Below are 15,892 nucleotides of genomic sequence, written 5' to 3' on the forward strand. Positions count from 1 at the left end.
GAAAAAATAGGGAGGAAGACGATCTGATGTCATTATTTATGGGATTATCCATGACTATTCAATGGTTTGGACTATAATCTAATGGAGGCCATAATTTATTCATAGGTTTATGGGATTTCAGGTTTGATTGTTATTAAAATGGTCTTTTAAGATTGACACAACTCATTAGTTTGGTCCTTGATGTTGAAAACCAACGGAATTGATCCCTAAGTTTGTGCATTGATTGGACAAAGATACCCTCAATTTAACCGAAAATTTTCAAGCAATGACCAAAATGATTGACGGTGGACACACTCAAGAACAACTTATATTGATTTTCAATCTCAATGAACAAAGTGAGGAGTTATGCCAGTCTCAAAGACTATTTTTTACTAAAAAAAACCTATGATATAATGGGAACAATCGCACCTGATTGAGGAGGACAAGCAAACTGAGGGAGGGAGAGACGGGTGAGTGATACTGTGTAAATGGTTTAATACAATTACGTTGACGCGGACAAATTGAAATTCAGTAAATTAATCTAATGGTTGAAATCGTGCTGAATGCGAATAAATGTGTCAAAGTTAAATGTAGAGACTCATGATTCTTTACGGAAAAAAAAAAAACACTTCAGAAATCAAACTATTAAAAAAAAAAAAATCCATCATCTATCATTTAGTAAGAATAAGCATTAAATTAGTCCAGTAAGACAAGACTTTCTACAAAAGCATGCATGGATTTGCATTTTCCCTCTCCTTCTCCAGAATATTTAACTCGTTTGGTCTTAAAATCCACCGTTACCAGTCTTATACTATTCTTACTCCTCATGTGGAAGACTTTTTCTCCATTGCCTTTAGAACCAACATAAGCAACATGGAAGATTAAAGGGACTGATACAGGGCCCTCGGACAGCACCACGCGGGATGATTTAGTCCACGATTCCACCACACCATATTGTTGCATCACCCATAAACTGAGGTTGCAAGTATTTACTCGTGGTCTCGAGTAATGCCAAGGAATCTGAACCAAGGCGAGGGAATTCCCGTGTTCCGAAAGAACAAAATGAGAGGCACCACGGAGCAACCTTTTTCTCGTCGATGATTTCGGCAACTCAATCTCGCTGAACGATTCAGTGGCCATATCAAACGACGCAATGACATCATTGTTGCGGTCTTGGTCGCGGCGTAGGATCCAATGCACGGCACCATGGACGAAAACAGTGTTATGATGCCAACGTTGAAGAGAAACAGCAGAAGAAGCTGGTGGAGGAGGGCTGAGAGCCTTCCAGGAGCCCCTGGCTAAGGAGTAAACCTTGACTTCGATTGGGGTGTCCCCGGCAGGACCACTAGAACGATCACGAGCATTCCTAAAAATTGTTAGAACCTTATAGTCATTGGTGCTCAAATCGTAGCCAAACGCATAAGTACGTACAACCCGTTTATACGTGCAAGGAGGGGGCAAAGTCACAAACTTTCTAACCGAAGGGTTCCAAATTATTATGGGGAATTTAGGGATGTCAGTAGCAAAGCATATGAGGCCGTTGGAAGTCCCAACCAGACCGTAACGTGAAGGAGGCACTTTGCTTCTTCCTCCTTTGTAAGCCGGTTGGTAAGTCAAGGGGGTTATTTTCTTGGTATTGGTAGCGTTAATGCTGAAGGAAGAAGCAGAAGCAGAAGCAGGCTTATCCCAATACAACAAATAATCATTAAAGGACCATACTAGATGGAGACGACCAATATCATTGTCGTCGGCATTTGGATTTTGGCTGTGGCGGAGATGGGCGGCAATGAAGGATGAGCTTTGGATCATATATCTCCATGACTTGCTTACGGCGCAGCATTTAACTAAAGATTTGACGGACGACCTCAACAGGATTTCACGCACGATTTCTTCGGGTAAGTCGCAGCAGTACTGAAATTCCTCTTGGGGTATGATGCGGGTGGTTTTTACATCAGGTGGATATTGAAAGGCGGCATAGGAGGTGGTGGTCTTAGGGTTCTCCTCTAGGACAGAGAACCGGCGACGAGGATCACTTGGAGCCTCCTCCACCGAAGAAGATGACGACAACTTCCCCTCCTCCAAGGGAGGGCGTGATGGTGAATTGATGTTGGCGGCGCTTCCAAGAGAAGAGGTGGACATGTTTGGTTTGCTGGAACTGAGAGTTGTCGAATGGTATACCACCAAAAGTTCCTTCCCCTTGGTGTTTATATATATGTGTGTGTACGTCGACAAGGAGTATTCGACTAGGAATCCAAAACCACAACGACATATTTCTAATCCAAACTGTAGGACATATCGGATTTCTAAGACTTATCTCCAATTAAATCTAAAGCTGGAAATCCTAAAATTTAGTCTCCTATTTTCAATTATTCATCTACGCGTATGAGGTTTTCAGTTTTTTCTTCCAATGAAGAGACCTATAATTCACACCCCTACTTTATAATTTATTGAATTTTTGTATGTCTATAAATTTTTATTCTAACAATTTTAGAATTAATGTTTGTATAATCTTGTTTTATTTCTTATGAACATTGTGATGTAAAAAAATCAAAATTAAAAAAAAAAAATTAGAGTTGGATCACTGGATTGCATATCACAATATCTATGATGTGGACACAAATAAAATTGACATTACATAAAATTCTTAACATTACATGAATAACAAAGAGATTACACAAGAATACTTCAAGCATGTTGTTCCAATAAAAATACTAAAAACAAGAAGAAAGCCAATCGGAATTTCTAACGCTCTCTTTGTCTACCAGAGGAGCTAAATTTAAAAGACGAATGAAATGATCAAAGAAATTGATAGTGAAATATAGAGGTAGAGAAAAATACCAAAAATATCGAAACTGACCAAAATCAAACTGAAGGAATACCCAATCGAAAATATTGAATTATTCAGTACTCGAAACCGAAATTTTCGGTACGAGAATCGGTTCGAAATGTGGGTTTATTCGGTAGACTAACTCGAACCGAATTAATTATAAATAAAATTTAATTTAAAATGTATAATATATAAAATTCTAAATTATTAGTGTTGTCGGTTTGGTTGAGATTTAATCTCAACCGTGGAATTAACATCAAGTCACTCTCTCGATCAACCTCACTTCAGTACTTCAGATCTTCAGTCCTCTTTCCCGATTTATGCCACCTGATCTTGACTCCGGCAACACTTAGTCTCTCCCGACATCTCTCTCCGACTTTCCCTCTTGATTGAGTCTCGCTCAAAGCAAGAAATTTTCACTTTAATAAGATTCTCACTCTATTCTTTTTCTAACTATTGAAATGAAAGGAGAATCAACGGTTAAAACTAAAATGAGTGGATAGAAAATGAAAAAGTACTTGCAGAAATTTCTTCCCTTACAACTCATCTATTTAACCGTGCATGGTATTGTTTTTTAAAGCATAACTTGCATGCACATGCTTCACGTATATGTCAAATTAATAAAATTCTCGATCCGTTCATTAATACATGATTAAAAATCTTAACGTAATCGAGAATCTTACTAACTTGACACAGTAAACGCAGAATGTGTACAGATAAAAAGGACTCTTATAATGTATATCTGAAACAATGATGCCTCATCTACAGTTTGTGTTGGTCCCTAGCTGGTTCAGAAAATTAATATGTTAGAGCCCCTTCAAACATACAATAATACATGAAAGAATACACTGAATAGTAACGAAACTTTAGTCACAGGTGAAGAAGTCTGAAGGAAATTGTGGGAAAAGTGCTAAACAAACTGTAACCCCGTGAAAACTGGCAGCTTCCAAAATCCAAAAGCATCTGAGAATCGAGAGGAGTTTCTGCGTGTTGAGTGGTGACCATATTCATTCACTTCTCACATAATTTGTATATCATCAGTACGACGCACACTGATGGCAAGAACTATTACTCACCTTCTCTCATCTCATGGATACTTCGAATTATGAATATATACATATATAAACATATATATATATATATATATATATATTATGCAGCCTAGCTAGTTCTGGTTCCAAACTTCAAACAAATCTCATATCTCTGAATTGCATCACGTCGATCGCATGGATACGATTAATTTGTCCAATGACATTACAAGAAATTTAATCTTATACCTTCCGTTGATCACAGTAGGATTATAAATCACAGCCGGTTGGGTGGGTTTTTAATCTATTGCCAAAAGAAAAGAAAAAAAAACTTTTAAACTATTGTGCTTAATTCTCTTACAACAAATTATTTCAGTGAAAAGCACTTCAAAGATCAAACTATAAAAAATTATATTATTTGTCAACTGTTAATTTGGATGAGTCAACTGTTAATTTGGATGTAATGATAGTCAAGTACATCAACATTTGAGTTCGAAAAAATTCTATCCTCTCCAAAACGGTGTTTTTAAGTATTTTGACTATGAAAAAGGAGTTTTGAGATAAAAATTTTCTTTTCGGTTACAATAGTTTTGAGAACTTACTATATGATACAAAAAAAATGATATAATATATATATATATATATATATGTGTGTGTGTGTGTGTGTGTGTGTGTATTCACCATCAACACTTATGAACACTTGTTCACCGTTGCTTTTGGAACCAACATGAAAGATAGACTGGCTTGGGGAGCGTCACGCGTTATGATTGAGTACACGATTCGACCGCACCATGCTTTTGCATCACCCATAACTTGTGATATGTAACATGCAAGTAAATATATACTGGGGTATTACTTGTTACTTAGTCACTAAATCATTGATTGGTTTGAGACGAATGGATGATTAAAAGATCTTCAAATTGAAAGATTTTTGCATGTATGATCTTGGTTCTGATTATGATATTTGCTTGGTTAAGATATGTTAATCGTAAGTGAGAAGACAAGTAGGTTTCCCAATGGAAGGAATACAAGCATTATTCTTTGCACATTAAATCGCCTTTGATCCAAAAGAAAAATTCTTTAACTGGTGTATTTCCCTAACAACCATTTATCTTAGTGATATTTAGCATCGGTACACTTGTGCATTAGCAAGATTTCAACCTCCTTTTTTTTCTTTTTTTGTTTTTTGTTTTGTTAAACTAAGTTACATTCTTTAAATAAAAAAACTAATATAAGCAGAAGAAAGTCCAAAAGATAGTCCACAACCTAAATACAAGCTCAACATAACAAAGAAAATATAATAGAAAGCCCAAAAGGACCCAAATTAGAAACAACAAAAAATCCTAAAAATGGAGCGGAAACCAGCAGTCGCCACCAAGTCAGCCAATGTGCCTCCATCACAAGGCCACCACCACCAAGAGAATGAACCAAACGAAACAACTGGATCAACGAAAAATGGAGGTGAGCGAGTCAACTGCACAATGAGCGCTCCCATAATCTTACCAAATAGTACTAATTGCACTTTAACAGCCACTCAAAACCCAAGGGTGCCGTCGAGGAGAAGCATTCGAGCCGAGTAGCAGCTGTTGGTAGTTGAGGATACACGGCGAAAAGAAGAATTGGAAAAAGAGAAGTGCATAAAAGGCCCCGATCTGAGACAAATTCAGGAAAATTGAGACAAAACCCAAAGAATTGAGACAGAGCTCAGGACAATCAATCCAAAACAAATAGTTGTATTAAAGTAAGACTCACCATTTACACCGAATCATCACTCAACCGTCTCTCTTTCACATTCCGTTTCCTATGTTTCTCGTCTGCAATTTTCCTTTTTCTATGTCTCATCTGACAAACCAAAAGTGCCGCTTCATTTTTTTTCCCTGAAATAAATCTGCCCAAACGGAATTTAAGAAAAAAATCTGGAGTCTGAAAGCTTTTTCAAGTTTATTGGATAATTTCGGAAAAAGAGATAAAGCACACCAAATTAAGTTTTATCTCCATATATAATTTTTGTTGCAAAGAGAGATAAGATTAAAAAAAGGAAGGGTGAGATAGATGAACTGAAAAAATAGGAGGAAGACGATCTGATGCCATTATTTATGGGATTATCCATGACTATTCAATGGTTAATATTGGACTATAATCTAATGGAGGCCATAATTTATTCATAGGTTTATGGGATTTCAGGTTTGATTGTTATTAAAATGGTCTTTTAAGATTGACACAACTCATTAGTTTGGTCTTTGATGTTGAAAACCAACGGAATTGGTCCCTAAGTTTGTGCATTGATTGGACAAAGATATTCTCAATTTAACCAAAATTTTCAAGCAATGACCCAAATGATTGACGGTAGACAAACTCAAGAACAACTTATATTGATTTTTAATCTCAATGAACAAAGTGAGGAGTTATGCCAGCTTCAGATACTATTTTTTACAAAAAAAAAAAAAAAAACTATGATATAATGGGAACAATCGCACCTGATTGAGAAGGACAAGCAAACTGAGGGAGGGAGAGACGGGTGAGTGATACTGTGTAAATGGTTTAATACAATTACGTTGACGCGGACGAATTGAAATTCAGTAAATTAATCTAATGGTTGAAATCGTGCTGAATGCGAATCAATGTATCAATGTTAAATGTAGAGACTCGTGATTCTTTACGGAAAAAAAAACACTTCAGAAATCAAACTATTAAAAAAAAAATCCATCATCTATCATTTAGTAAGAATAAGCATTAAATTGGTCCAGTAAGACAAGACTTTCTACAAAAGCATGCATGGATTTGCATTTTCCCTCTCCTTCTCCAGAATATTTAACTCGTTTGGTCTTAAAATCCACCGTTACCAGTCTTATACTATTCTTACTCCTCATGTGGAAGACTTTTTCTCCATTGCCTTTAGAACCAACATAAGCAACATGGAAGATTAAAGGGACTGATACAGGGCCCTCGGACAGCACCACGCGGGATGATTTAGTCCACGATTCCACCACACCATATTGTTGCATCACCCATAAACTGAGGTTGCAAGTATTTACTCGTGGTCTCGAGTAATGCCAAGGAATCTGAACCAAGGCGAGGGAATTCCCGTGTTCCGAAAGAACAAAATGAGAGGCACCACGGAGCAACCTTTTTCTTGTCGATGATTTCGGCAACTCAATCTCGCTGAACGATTCAGTGGCCATATCAAACGACGCAATGACATCATTGTTGCGGTCTTGGTCGCGGCGTAGGATCCAATGCACGGCACCATGGACGAAAACAGTGTTATGATGCCAACGTTGAAGAGAAACAGCAGAAGAAGCTGGTGGAGGAGGGCTGAGAGCCTTCCAGGAGCCCCTGGCTAAGGAGTAAACCTTGACTTCGATTGGGGTGTCCCCGGCAGGACCACTAGAACGATCACGAGCATTCCTAAAAATTGTTAGAACCTTATGGTCATTGGTGCTCAAATCGTAGCCAAACGCATAAGTACGTACAACCCGTTTATACGTGCAAGGAGGGGGCAAAGTCACAAACTTTCTAACCGAAGGGTTCCAAATTATTATGGGGAATTTAGGGATGTCAGTAGCAAAGCATATGAGGCCGTTGGAAGTCCCAACCAGACCGTAACGTGAAGGAGGCACTTTGCTTCTTCCTCCTTTGTAAGCCGGTTGGTAAGTCAAGGGGGTTATTTTCTTGGTATTGGTAGCATTAATGCTGAAGGAAGAAGCAGAAGCAGAAGCAGGCTTATCCCAATACAACAAATAATCATTAAAGGACCATACTAGATGGAGACGACCAATATCATTGTCGTCGGCATTTGGATTTTGGCTGTGGCGGAGATGGGCGGCAATGAAGGATGAGCTTTGGATCATATATCTCCATGACTTGCTTACGGCGCACCATTTAACTAAAGATTTGACGGACGACCTCAACAGGATTTCACGCACGATTTCTTCGGGTAAGTCGCAGCAGTACTGAAATTCCTCTTGGGGTATGATGCGGGTGGTTTTTACATCAGGTGGATATTGAAAGGCGGCATAGGAGGTGGTGGTCTTAGGGTTCTCCTCTAGGACAGAGAACCGGCGACGAGGATCACTTGGAGCCTCCTCCACCGAAGAAGATGACGACAACTTCCCCTCCTCCAAGGGAGGGCGTGATGGTGAATTGATGTTGGTGGCGCTTCCAAGAGAAGAGGTGGACATGTTTGGTTTGCTGGAACTGAGAGTTGTCGAATGGTATGCCAGCAAAAGTTCCTTCCCCTTGGTGTTTATATATATGTGTGTGTACGTCGACAAGGAGTATTCGACTAGGAATCCAAAACCACAACGACATATTTCTAATCCAAACTCTAGGACATATCGGATTTCTAAGAATTATCTCCAATTCAATCTAAGCTGGAAATCCTAAAATTTAGTCTCCTATTTCAATTATTCATCTACACGTGTGAGTTTTTCAGTTTTTTCCTCCAATGACGAGACCTATAATTCACACCCCTACTTTATAATTTATTGAATTTTTGTATGTCTATAAATTTTTATTCTAACAATTTTAGAATTAATGTTTGTATAATCTTGTTTTATTTCTTATGAACATTGTGATGTAAAAAAATCCAAATTAAAAAAAAAAAATTAGAGTTGGATCACTGGATTGCATGTCACAATATCTATGATGTGGACACAAATAAAATTGATATTACATAAAATTCTTAACATTACATGAATAACAAAGAGATTACGCAAGAATACTTCAAGCATGTTGTTCCAATAAAATACTAAAAACAAGAAGGAAGCCAATCGGAATTTCTAACGCTCTCTTTGTCTACCAGATGAGCTAAATTTAAAAGAAGAATGAAATGATCAAAGAAATTGATAGTGAAATATAGTGGTAGAGAAAAATACCAAAAATATCGAAATTGACCAAAACCAAACTGAAGGAATACCCAATCGAAAATATTGAATTATTCATTACTCGAAATCGAAAATTTCGGTACGAGAATCGGTTCGAAATGTGGGTTTATTCGGTAGACTAACTCAAACCAAATTAAATATAAATAAAAATTTAATTTAAAATGTATAATATATAAAATTCTAAATTATTAGTGTTGTCGGTTTGGTTGAGATTTAATCTCAACCGTGGAATTAACATCAAGTCACTCTTTCGATCAACCTCACTTCAGTACTTCAGATCTTCAGTCCTCTTTCCTGATTTCTGCCACCTGATCTTGACTCCGGCAACACTCAGTCTCTCTCTCAACATCTCTCTCCAACTTTCCCTCTTGATTGAGTCTCGCTCAAAGCAAGAAATTTTCACTTTAATTCGTCGAGTTTAATTAGGGTTTCGATTTGGGATTCTAAAATGGGGATTAGGGTTTCTAAAAATTAGGGTTTTATTGGATTAGAGTTTCTAAAATTGGGGTTCTTATATGAGGAATAGGGTTTCGAATTAGGATTGCTGAAATTGAATTTTACACTATGTTTGGGTGAACAAATTTAAGATTACTAAGGAATTTAAAAATGACGGAAATTGAAATGACGAGATTTTATTTTCTAGAATTTGTAAATTTTCTTGTTTGGTTAACTAAAAGAACAATGGAATTGAATACAGAATTTGTTATTTTTAAACTCTCAATCATAGAAATTGAGAAATGACACCTATTTACATGGAATTTGAACTTGGGATTTGGAGGTTCCAAATTCCAAGTTTTTTTTCCATGCGGAAATTCTAAATTTCTATGCTTATGAATCCAAACAAGAGAATTGGTGCCTGTTAATTTATAAATTCTAACTTTTACCAAAATTCTGAAAGGGAAAATTAGAATCCCCTGCATTTTTTCAATACGTTTTAGATCAAACATTGGTTCCTTTCTAAGATTTGATTAAGAGACTTTGACCAATTGTCACATCAACGTTTTTCTATTTTTTAAATTACATATAATTTGTTTAAAGGCATCTTCACTTCACCTTGCAACTAATTGCCTACAATTTAGGAAATTTTATTTTCGCGGTTCTTTAAACTCCTACGTTTTATTGACTCTTGCTATAAAAAAAAAATTAAAGTAATTTAAACTTTTACATTGTTAACGACTCTTTCTATAAAAAAATTAATTAATTAAAGTAAGTCCTCATTATTAGGACAAAAAGTAATAAAACTTATGTTTTGAAAACAAACGTACAAATGTACCAAAAACTAAATGTACCAAAAATTCAAATGTACCAAGAAGCCAAATGGACCAAAAATTCAAATGTACCAAGTAACCAAATGTACCATTATAATCAAACATACCGATATAAACCAAATGTACCTAACAACGAGTTTTGTTACATTCTATTTAATTTACTAAAATAAATATTTTAATAAAAAAATAAAAAAATCTTAAATCATCATAATAAGAGATGCATAAAAATAGGAGGAAAAAAAGGAATGCTAACGTGAATAGACTTCTAATGAAATAAAATTAAGCACCAAAATTGTGGGGAAAATATTTAATCAAATTTGCAAAATGAATAGATGTTTAGTTTATATCATTTAAAAACGAGACGTCTATATCAAAACGCCCCTTTCTGAAATTGGGATTCTTAAATGGTGATTCACATTCCAAATTAGGATTTCTAAAATTGAAGTTTTTAAAATTAGGGTTTTGGGTTTCAAATTAGGTTTTCTGAAATTAGGGTTTTTGAAATTGAATTGGTGTATTTGAAATTGAAATTCAATTGTTTATCTGTATCTTTTATTGAACTTTGTTTGTCATTACCGATCCCGATCCCGATCCCAATTCCGAACTAAAAACTCAAAATAATTTCGATATTACCAAATTTTGAGAAAACCGAAAGTTCGGTTTGGATTCGGTATTTGCCATTCTTTCTTGAACACTTGAAATATGAGAAAACTGAATTTTTTGTTTTATGGATTAGTGAACAAATTAATGGATATTTATAGAATTTTGGAGGAGTTTTATCATTGAATCTAATTTAGATTAATTAATAATATTATTTTGATTGTTGAATTCATATTTGAACCGTTGGATCTTTTTTATTACCATTAAAATTGATTAAACTGGATTTGAGTTTTTTGGATTTAAAAAGTTACCGTTGAAAAAATATTCAAAACTTACCGTTGAACTGTAATGGTCAAGAAATCTGAGCCGCACAACACAGTTACTGTTCGAAAGACCCTAGTTGAACGCGCATTACTAAACCATAAAAAGGAGACGGGCCAATCAACGGATGACAATGGCTAGCGCATTGAGCCATAGAAATGGGCTTGCTGTGAGCCCAGTACTAGCGAATCCCTCAGTCCACTTCCTTCCCTCCAAGCACACCCTCCAAGCAAGACCCACAACCTCAATCCTTCGCTTCTCTTTCCGAAGCCAATGTTGTTGCGGGGCATGCAAATTCCGCTGGCTTTGAGTTTGAGTTGATAGCGAATTGGCACATTTCACACAAGAAAATTGTCAACCATGTGTTGGATCACATCAGCCCCATCAGAGTGTAGACAAGTGTTTTTCACCTGCAACACAATAAAAACCGTAACGCATGTCAAACTCGGCCTGCTTCTCTAATTATGTAGCTTTCAGGATGGAAAAGCTTGCATTGTGAAACGAATAAGAAAAATAACGGCAATGGTGAATTTCTGAAGCCTTTTGACTAATCTTTCCAACTACATTACAAGATTTTTTTGTTAAACACAATGAATTTCAAGGAAAAGAAAGCATCGACTTGCCTGAATGGTACTGTGTGCAAGGTATCTTTGTTTACTTCCGCTGAAGTTCACATCCACCCGTTCCCAGCTCATTTTGGTCAAGTTTCTGATCATTTCTTCTGCAATCGTGTTACGAAATTAGTGAATAAAATGTCAAGGAACTAAGAAGTACAACCTCGTAATAAGGCAATCATGGGGTTGACATCATAAAATTGAGTTATTGGATGAATGCGACAACTAGAGATAGAAATACCAACTAGTTTTATTCAAAACAAAACCATCTACATTGGATGCCTCTTGCAACATAAACTTATTCTCCCTCCAAATTTATGATTACTACAATTATCATCAATTTAGTCCCATATTTAAAAATAATCTGCTAAGGAACTCAGAATTTCCAACACTTTTCTTTCAATTTATCTACAACTAGTGCATGTCCTATACCTGCATAATCCCGTGGGAAAATGGAACCCTATGAGTAAAAATTCCTTCATGCTAAAGCTGGAATAAGCTTCAGAGAGCAATGAACCACCGGGAATAAGTTTTTAGTCAAACAAGATACACAAATAGAATACCTTCAAAGTCAATTTTCTTGCGCCCACTGGCTATGGCTTCCAACGGTAATTCTTCTTGAGGACTTGGACTTTTAATTGTCTCCACATTTACAATATGTCGATATTTGTCATCTCTGGATAAATTTTTAAGCTGATAGAAAAGTTCATGTTAGATTAACTCCAGACACTAATAAAGCACCCGTGAGTAGCTTCAGAAATACCTTTGGCAGCTCCTTCTTACGCCGTAGAGATGATGTACTCCATCCCACAAGGTCTATAAGAGTTGTTAAGTGCTTCAAATAAATGATGGACATGGTAATAAACAGACTTGTCAGTTCAAATTGAAAGTTCAACTCACTCAAACTTTTACCTACATTTAAAGACACCAAATTATCTCCCAACATGTAACCTTCAACAACGCCAAATAATAGAACACAAAAAGAAACACAAAACACAAATAAATGAAAGGGATACGATCAAATCGAACATTTGCATAGGCAACACGGCGCTTGAAGGACTGCAGTGCTGATCTGTAGAGACAAGAAGATATGATGGCAAGTTCTAGAATTATCAACGACGATAGCTGATCATATATTATGAAAAAGAAGAAGCTGTAGTTATCGATGACCCACATGAATTTGAGATCTTCAGTGTCATGGACCATCTGAAGAAGAAGGGGAGGTTTTCCATCATTCCTATCAGTTAAAAACAGATGTCTTCCACTTCTACCTAGACACCATGAAGTACGAGCCGCGACCTTTTCAAGGGTTTTTACGCCACAAAACACTGGAACCTGAAATATTAAACCAACACATTATCAAGAACTACAGAAATTCTGTACCAATTCACTTGAACCAATTCTCTCCTCATTAAAGAAATTCTGAATCTTCAAGTTTTACACGTATTGTTTAGATTAGGGCAATTCATATAATTCTGCCCTCGTGAAAATCTTGGAAGTCCAGAAGAATGTCACGAATTGGGGGAGAAAACCCAATTACTATTCATCATCTTTCAAGATGTTAGTAGATATGTGAATAAATACCTAATTCTTCATTCAACTAAAACAATATCTCATAGTTCAAAAATGGCACCAAAAAAGTAAACTTTAATTTCTAAACAAAATACTGATGATATAACATAGAATATCATAAGTTCATAATCAAATTGGTTCACCTGATCATGCCCCCAGGAACCGAGGTGCGGAGTTGCGGACGTTATAAAATTCATGGGCTCCAGTCCAGCAATTTTGCCTTTGACTTTTTGTTTCAGCAACGGATCCTCAACTCCATCTCTCCTATATTCTCCATTTTCTTGACATAGTTCTCCGGTGATGTCTCGTTCATAAAGCCTTCCAATGGCATATCTTGCTATAAGCCCACCTAACGAATGACCAACAAACGAGATCTTCTGTACACTCGGGTGACGTTTTATCACAGAAATAACCTGAGACAACAAACAATGACAATAGCCATTAACTCCTTAATGCTTTCACATACGAACCAAGCCAACGAATACGAGATCAAAAACCCATCATTCAAATGAAAAATGATAAACAAGTAGGTTCAAACTGAACAAATCCAAAAAAAAAAAAACCCACCTCTTCCGCTAATCTCTCTCCCATCACATCAACACCATCAAATGTTAACATTGAAGAATTGCATTCACTGCCTGCAATGCAAAATTGCAAATTAATTAGCAAACTCACTTCATTGCTTGGAAATGCCATTCGTATTTCGTACAGTCTAATTTCATGGGTTTATCAAGTGTAATAATTTATTTAAAAAAATAAATAAATATTGCCAAAGCAAGCAACTTTGATAAGAACAGGACTCACAGTGAGCAACAACATCTTCTGGGTATCTCTTCAGAAACTCCTTTGCTCCATATTTCCAATTCTCAGCACTACACCATAAAAATGTACAAAATCAACTCAACCCTCAGGCAACCCACGTTCATTTTTCCTTTCTTTCGAGGGCCCACCACCCTCGGCAATTGGCCTAACCCACATTCAAATTAACAAAACCGAGACTCAGAAAACAGAGTACATTTTTCACTTACCTGCCGATGAGACCATTCACCAAAATCATCAAATGGGTCGGACTCATTTTTTCACCCGTTTGATCCTCCACCTCCATATCGAAACCCCCATTCTTATCCGTTTCGGGTTTCGATCTGAAACACTGAAATTTGGGCATGTAAGAAAACGTTTCTTTTTTTCCGCTCGTCGTCATCGTCACCTTGCTTTTGCTCCTTTTCTTTTTCCCCGCGTTTTTCTTGCTCCCTCTGTGCTTCATCTCGTTCGGAGGCGGCGGCTCCTCCGTCCGCACGACTCCATCGCCGCCGATCTCCACATCCATCGCCGCCATGCTCTGCAAAGCCGCGGAATCTTCCGTCAATGCGAGATGTTGTCGAATTTTAGAAGTCGCACGAACTCGCGAATCGCAATTTGAAATGTGGGTTTTTTTTAACCTTTCGCCTTCGATCCGGGACTTTGACGTCGGGCAGATGGGTCCGTACCGCGAACTGGTGCGTGCCATACTGCCATTGCTGACGGAGTTGGTGGTTAATGGCCCTTTGTCTTGAAGTTAATTACGGAAATTTCATATGTTGCGCTGGTTTTTGTATCCAGAAGGTTTGAAATTTGCATCTACGATTCGCGACCTTGACGGGTTGACACGTAATTCTCCTGCATGTGTTATATGATTTATTAAAAAAAATTGTTATTAGCACTCTAAAATTCTCATTCTACGTTCTAAATTTTTTATATTTAGAAGAAAAAATATAGTTATGAGAGTTGTAAAATAGGATTTTTTGAATGCTAATAACACTTCCATTTACTAAAAAAAATTACCCTTTTTGTATTACTTAATCTATTTTTGTTTCGCTTTGTTGCAAGTTAGCCCATTGCCATGTTGTATTATTGTGAACCGAATTTCTTCCGGATCTAAAGGAACTGAGCTCAATGATCAAATGATTCGAATCATTGAAATTTGATTCAACGATCATAATTATTATAACTTTTAGAGGGATCCCTGTTTGTAGCCGTTTGATCAAATTTCAATAGTCCGGATTATTTGATGAGTGAGCTCAGTTCCTTTGGGTTCGGAAGGGATCCGATTCTCTATATTATTGAATCTTTAGAAAGCTTATAGGTTAATTATGCAACACATACCATAAATAACATATTAAGAACTTCATATTCTTTTATTTGAATGAACACAAACAGTACCTGATAAAAACTAATTGAACGATGAAAGAACACGATTAAAGGATCTTTGGAATCCTTGCAAAGAGGATCCGGAAAGAATCTTCATTCCTTTTATTTGTTTTTATTTTTTGCACTCTTGTATAACCTTTGGACATGGATCATGATGCTTTGGTTTGTACCCAGGATAGTATTCTGTCTTGAAACAAATGCATGGCCTTAGTGAAGTTCTGGTTTATTGAATATTTATCACTTACTTAAAAATGGGAATTGTTATGAATATTTCAAAAATCTCATTTAGCATTCTAAATTTTTTATAATAAGAAAGAAAAATACACTTGTGAGGAGTGTAGAATGAGATTTTTGAAGTGCTAATAACAATTCTTTTAAAAATTACTCTTAGTATTCAATAAATATTTATCATGTGATATCAACGAAGTATTTCTCCCCTAGGAGTAATTCTTATGTATGTTCGACTGTAATGTGAGATTCTCTCCATGAGCGAGATCAATAATGAGGTTGGTTGATGTCAATTTTAGTTGTGATTGCACAAATACGCAGTTCATTGGTCATATACCAAATTTTATACAGGATAATGCTATTTACATGCTCAAATTTTATA

At 36.3% G+C, this 15,892-nt stretch overlaps 3 protein-coding genes and 1 long non-coding RNA gene across 4 annotated transcripts; all 4 read right to left on the reverse strand.

The window, feature by feature from the left end:
- Positions 1 to 167: 167 nt before the first annotated feature.
- Positions 168 to 2,400, reverse strand: LOC103951810 (F-box protein CPR1-like). The gene has a single exon (XM_009363268.2). It carries the CDS (start codon positions 2,116 to 2,118, stop codon positions 676 to 678), a length of 1,443 nt encoding a protein of 480 aa, XP_009361543.2. The 5' UTR covers positions 2,119 to 2,400; the 3' UTR covers positions 168 to 675.
- A 2,666-nt stretch (positions 2,401 to 5,066) lies between these two features.
- On the reverse strand, positions 5,067 to 6,030 carry LOC125475619. Its single transcript, XR_007256943.1, has 2 exons — positions 5,587 to 6,030; positions 5,067 to 5,486 (listed from the first exon to the last, which is right to left on the reverse strand). It is a non-coding gene; the product is annotated as an uncharacterized LOC125475619 (long non-coding RNA).
- Positions 6,031 to 6,551: 521 nt separating this feature from the next.
- LOC103959557 (F-box/kelch-repeat protein At3g23880-like) lies at positions 6,552 to 8,015 on the reverse strand. Its single transcript, XM_009371910.2, has one exon. The coding sequence runs from the start codon at positions 8,013 to 8,015 to the stop codon at positions 6,552 to 6,554; it is 1,464 nt and encodes a 487-aa protein (XP_009370185.2).
- Positions 8,016 to 10,816: 2,801 nt separating this feature from the next.
- LOC103959522 lies at positions 10,817 to 14,700 on the reverse strand. Its single transcript, XM_009371876.3, has 10 exons — positions 14,124 to 14,700; positions 13,900 to 13,967; positions 13,663 to 13,733; positions 13,239 to 13,508; positions 12,698 to 12,858; positions 12,540 to 12,595; positions 12,287 to 12,339; positions 12,087 to 12,216; positions 11,533 to 11,630; positions 10,817 to 11,319 (listed from the first exon to the last, which is right to left on the reverse strand). The coding sequence occupies exons 1-10, from the start codon at positions 14,600 to 14,602 to the stop codon at positions 11,248 to 11,250; spliced, it is 1,458 nt and encodes a 485-aa protein (XP_009370151.2). The 5' UTR covers positions 14,603 to 14,700; the 3' UTR covers positions 10,817 to 11,247.
- Between the last annotated feature and the right edge of the window lie 1,192 nt (positions 14,701 to 15,892).

This window comes from the organism of the source record quoted next, unplaced genomic scaffold (assembly GCF_019419815.1).
Source record: "Pyrus x bretschneideri cultivar Hongxiangsu unplaced genomic scaffold, Pyrus_bretschneideri_v1 Contig15, whole genome shotgun sequence".
Taxonomy (NCBI): domain Eukaryota; kingdom Viridiplantae; phylum Streptophyta; class Magnoliopsida; order Rosales; family Rosaceae; genus Pyrus; species Pyrus x bretschneideri.

What these genes read in the sequence shown, in the direction of transcription:
- LOC103959557 (XM_009371910.2), bottom strand. Translation starts at nt 8,015, where the DNA reads ATGTCCACCTCTTCTCTTGGAAGCGCCACCAACATCAATTCACCATCA.
- LOC103959522 (XM_009371876.3), bottom strand. Translation starts at nt 14,602, where the DNA reads ATGGCACGCACCAGTTCGCGGTACGGACCCATCTGCCCGACGTCAAAG. An exon ending in ACTGAAGATCTCAAATTCAT is followed by an intron (nt 12,596 to 12,697) that starts GTGGGTCATCGA and finishes TTGTCTCTACAG; the next exon opens with ATCAGCACTGCAGTCCTTCA. An exon ending in GTAAGAAGGAGCTGCCAAAG is followed by an intron (nt 12,217 to 12,286) that starts GTATTTCTGAAG and finishes CTTTTCTATCAG; the next exon opens with CTTAAAAATTTATCCAGAGA.
- LOC103951810 (XM_009363268.2), bottom strand. Translation starts at nt 2,118, where the DNA reads ATGTCCACCTCTTCTCTTGGAAGCGCCGCCAACATCAATTCACCATCA.